Here is a 2,052-nt window from a genome sequence, read left to right on the forward strand (position 1 = left end):
CTGGAGTGCAGTGGCATGATCTCAGCTCACTACAACCTCTGCCTCCCAGGTTCAAGTGATTCTCCTGCCTCAGCTTCCTGAGTAGCTAGGACTACAGATGCACACCATCACACCCAGATAATTTCTGTACTTTTAGTAGAGACAATGTTTCATCATGTTGGCCATGCTAGTCTCAAACTCCTGGACTGAAGTGATCCACCTTCCTCGGCCTCCCAAAGGACTGCGGTTATAAGCCTGAGCCACCATGCCCCGCCTTGATTTTTTTTTTTTTAAACCTAACAATATACCAAGAACCTTTTCTTACGCTGATAATCTTCTATATTATGATATTTACTGGCTGACGAGTGTTTTATCTACAGATAAACCACAGTTTATCCACTATTTAACTTATTAATCAATTGTGCCATTTCTGATACTCTTTTAAATAATATGGTGAATAGTCACAAACATTTTATATACATCTGGTTATTTTTCTGACCTATATTTCTGTAAGTAGAATTTTTGAGGTCAAAAGGCATACAGATTTGTCAGGCTATTCAAGAAATGTAAAAATGAGGCTAGGAACAGTGGCTCACTCCTATAATCCCAGCACTTTGGGAGGCCAAGGTGGGTGGATCACCTGAGTTCAGGAGTTCGAGACCAGCCTGGCCAACATGGTGAAATCCCGTCTCTACTAAAAATATTTTAAAAATTAGCCAGCTTGGTGGTACGCACCTGTAATTCCATTTACTCAGGAGGCTGAGACAGAAGACTTGCTCGAACCTGGGAGGCAGAGGTTGCAGTAAGCTGAGATTGTGCCACTGCACTCCAGCCTGGGTGACAGAGCAAGACTCTGTCTCCAAAACAAAAGAAAACAAATGAAATGTAGAAATGAGAGTATAAGGGTATAATTAAAATTTGTTTTAAAAAGCCACACAAACAGTAATAACATTGGCTCTCTTCTCATTTTTTTTCCTTCAGGCCCAATATGTATTGATTTCTCCCGAAGTAAGTATTCCTTGAAGGACTTAAAGAAAAAAAAAAAAAAAAAAAAAAAAAAAAAAAAAAAAGCCCTTTGGCTTTAAAGTATTACGTTGTGTTCTCCAAAGCCCGTTAACTGAGTGTGTTTTATAGGCCAGCTCAAGATTTGGGAGCTCTCTGATCACCGTGAGGTCCAAGGCAAAGGTGAGCCCAACGACTGCACTTCATTGATGTTTATGTTAGTGCGAAAGGTGGGATTTGGTGGTCTCACCTTTAGGTTTAGTTCAGATTTTATTTTTATTTGAAAAGGAAAAGAACACAAAAAGCAACGTTCACATATAATCCCATCACTTTCTTGGTGTAAAGTTTCCCTTTTTATTCTCTACAGCAGGGACTGGGGTCAACCCGTCTGCCACCTAGTTTTGTAAAGCCATGAACTGAAAACATCAGCTCATGTTAAGATGGCTAGAAAGAAATCAGAACAGAGTATTTTGTAACATGTGAAGTTTCAATGCTGTTGACATGTCAGTGCCCATGCTGCTGTAGTGGAACCCAGCGGGCTCATTTGCTGTAGACTGCCCACGGCTGCTGTCGCACTGAAATGGCAGAACTGACTGGCCGCTTTGGAGACTGATGCCCCACAAAGCCTAATGTCTTTATTATCTGGCCTGTTCCCCAAAATTGTTTGCTGGCCCTTGCCCTGGAGGATAACCATTGTTAATAGTTTGCTGTTTTCTCCCAGACTTTCAGTTTTTCCTTTATTTTTTACATAGAACCTTGCCCTGTTGCCCAGGCTGGAGTGTAGTGATGCAAATTCCGCTCACTGCAACCTCCACCTCCCCAGTTCAGGCGATTTTCCAGCCTCAGCCTCCTGAGTAGCTGGGATTACAGGTGTCCACCACCATGCCTAATTTTTTTTCTGAATATTTTGTAGAGAAGGGGTTTTGCCTTGTTGTCCAGTCTGGTCTTGAACTCCTTCCTGGCCTCAGGTGAGGTGCCCGCCTCTGCCTTCCAAAGTGCTGGGATTACAGGCATTTGCCACCACACTGAGCCCAGAGTTTTTCTATGATTTTAGAGAGAGAGAGAGAGAGA

General features: G+C 42.4%; 1 protein-coding gene across 3 annotated transcripts in view; it reads left to right on the forward strand.

Annotated features, from left to right (window-relative positions):
* GPLD1 (glycosylphosphatidylinositol specific phospholipase D1) overlaps positions 1-2,052 on the forward strand; it is a 72,045-nt gene that overhangs the window by 57,070 nt on the left and 12,923 nt on the right. For 2 of the 3 annotated variants that reach the window (XR_001818197.2, XM_017505249.2), the window contains exons 23-24: positions 961-987; positions 1,114-1,164. Coding sequence is in view for 2 of the 3 variants with exons in the window: in XM_017505249.2 (XP_017360738.1) it covers positions 961-987; positions 1,114-1,164 (78 nt within the window). In the remaining variant the exon portion in view is untranslated. The remainder of the gene's footprint in view (positions 1-960; positions 988-1,113; positions 1,165-2,052) is intronic. The other variant, XM_037730203.1, reaches the window with a different exon arrangement.

This window comes from Cebus imitator, unplaced genomic scaffold (genome assembly GCF_001604975.1).
Source record: "Cebus imitator isolate Cc_AM_T3 unplaced genomic scaffold, Cebus_imitator-1.0 Scaffold335, whole genome shotgun sequence".
Classification (NCBI taxonomy): Eukaryota; Metazoa; Chordata; class Mammalia; order Primates; family Cebidae; genus Cebus; species Cebus imitator.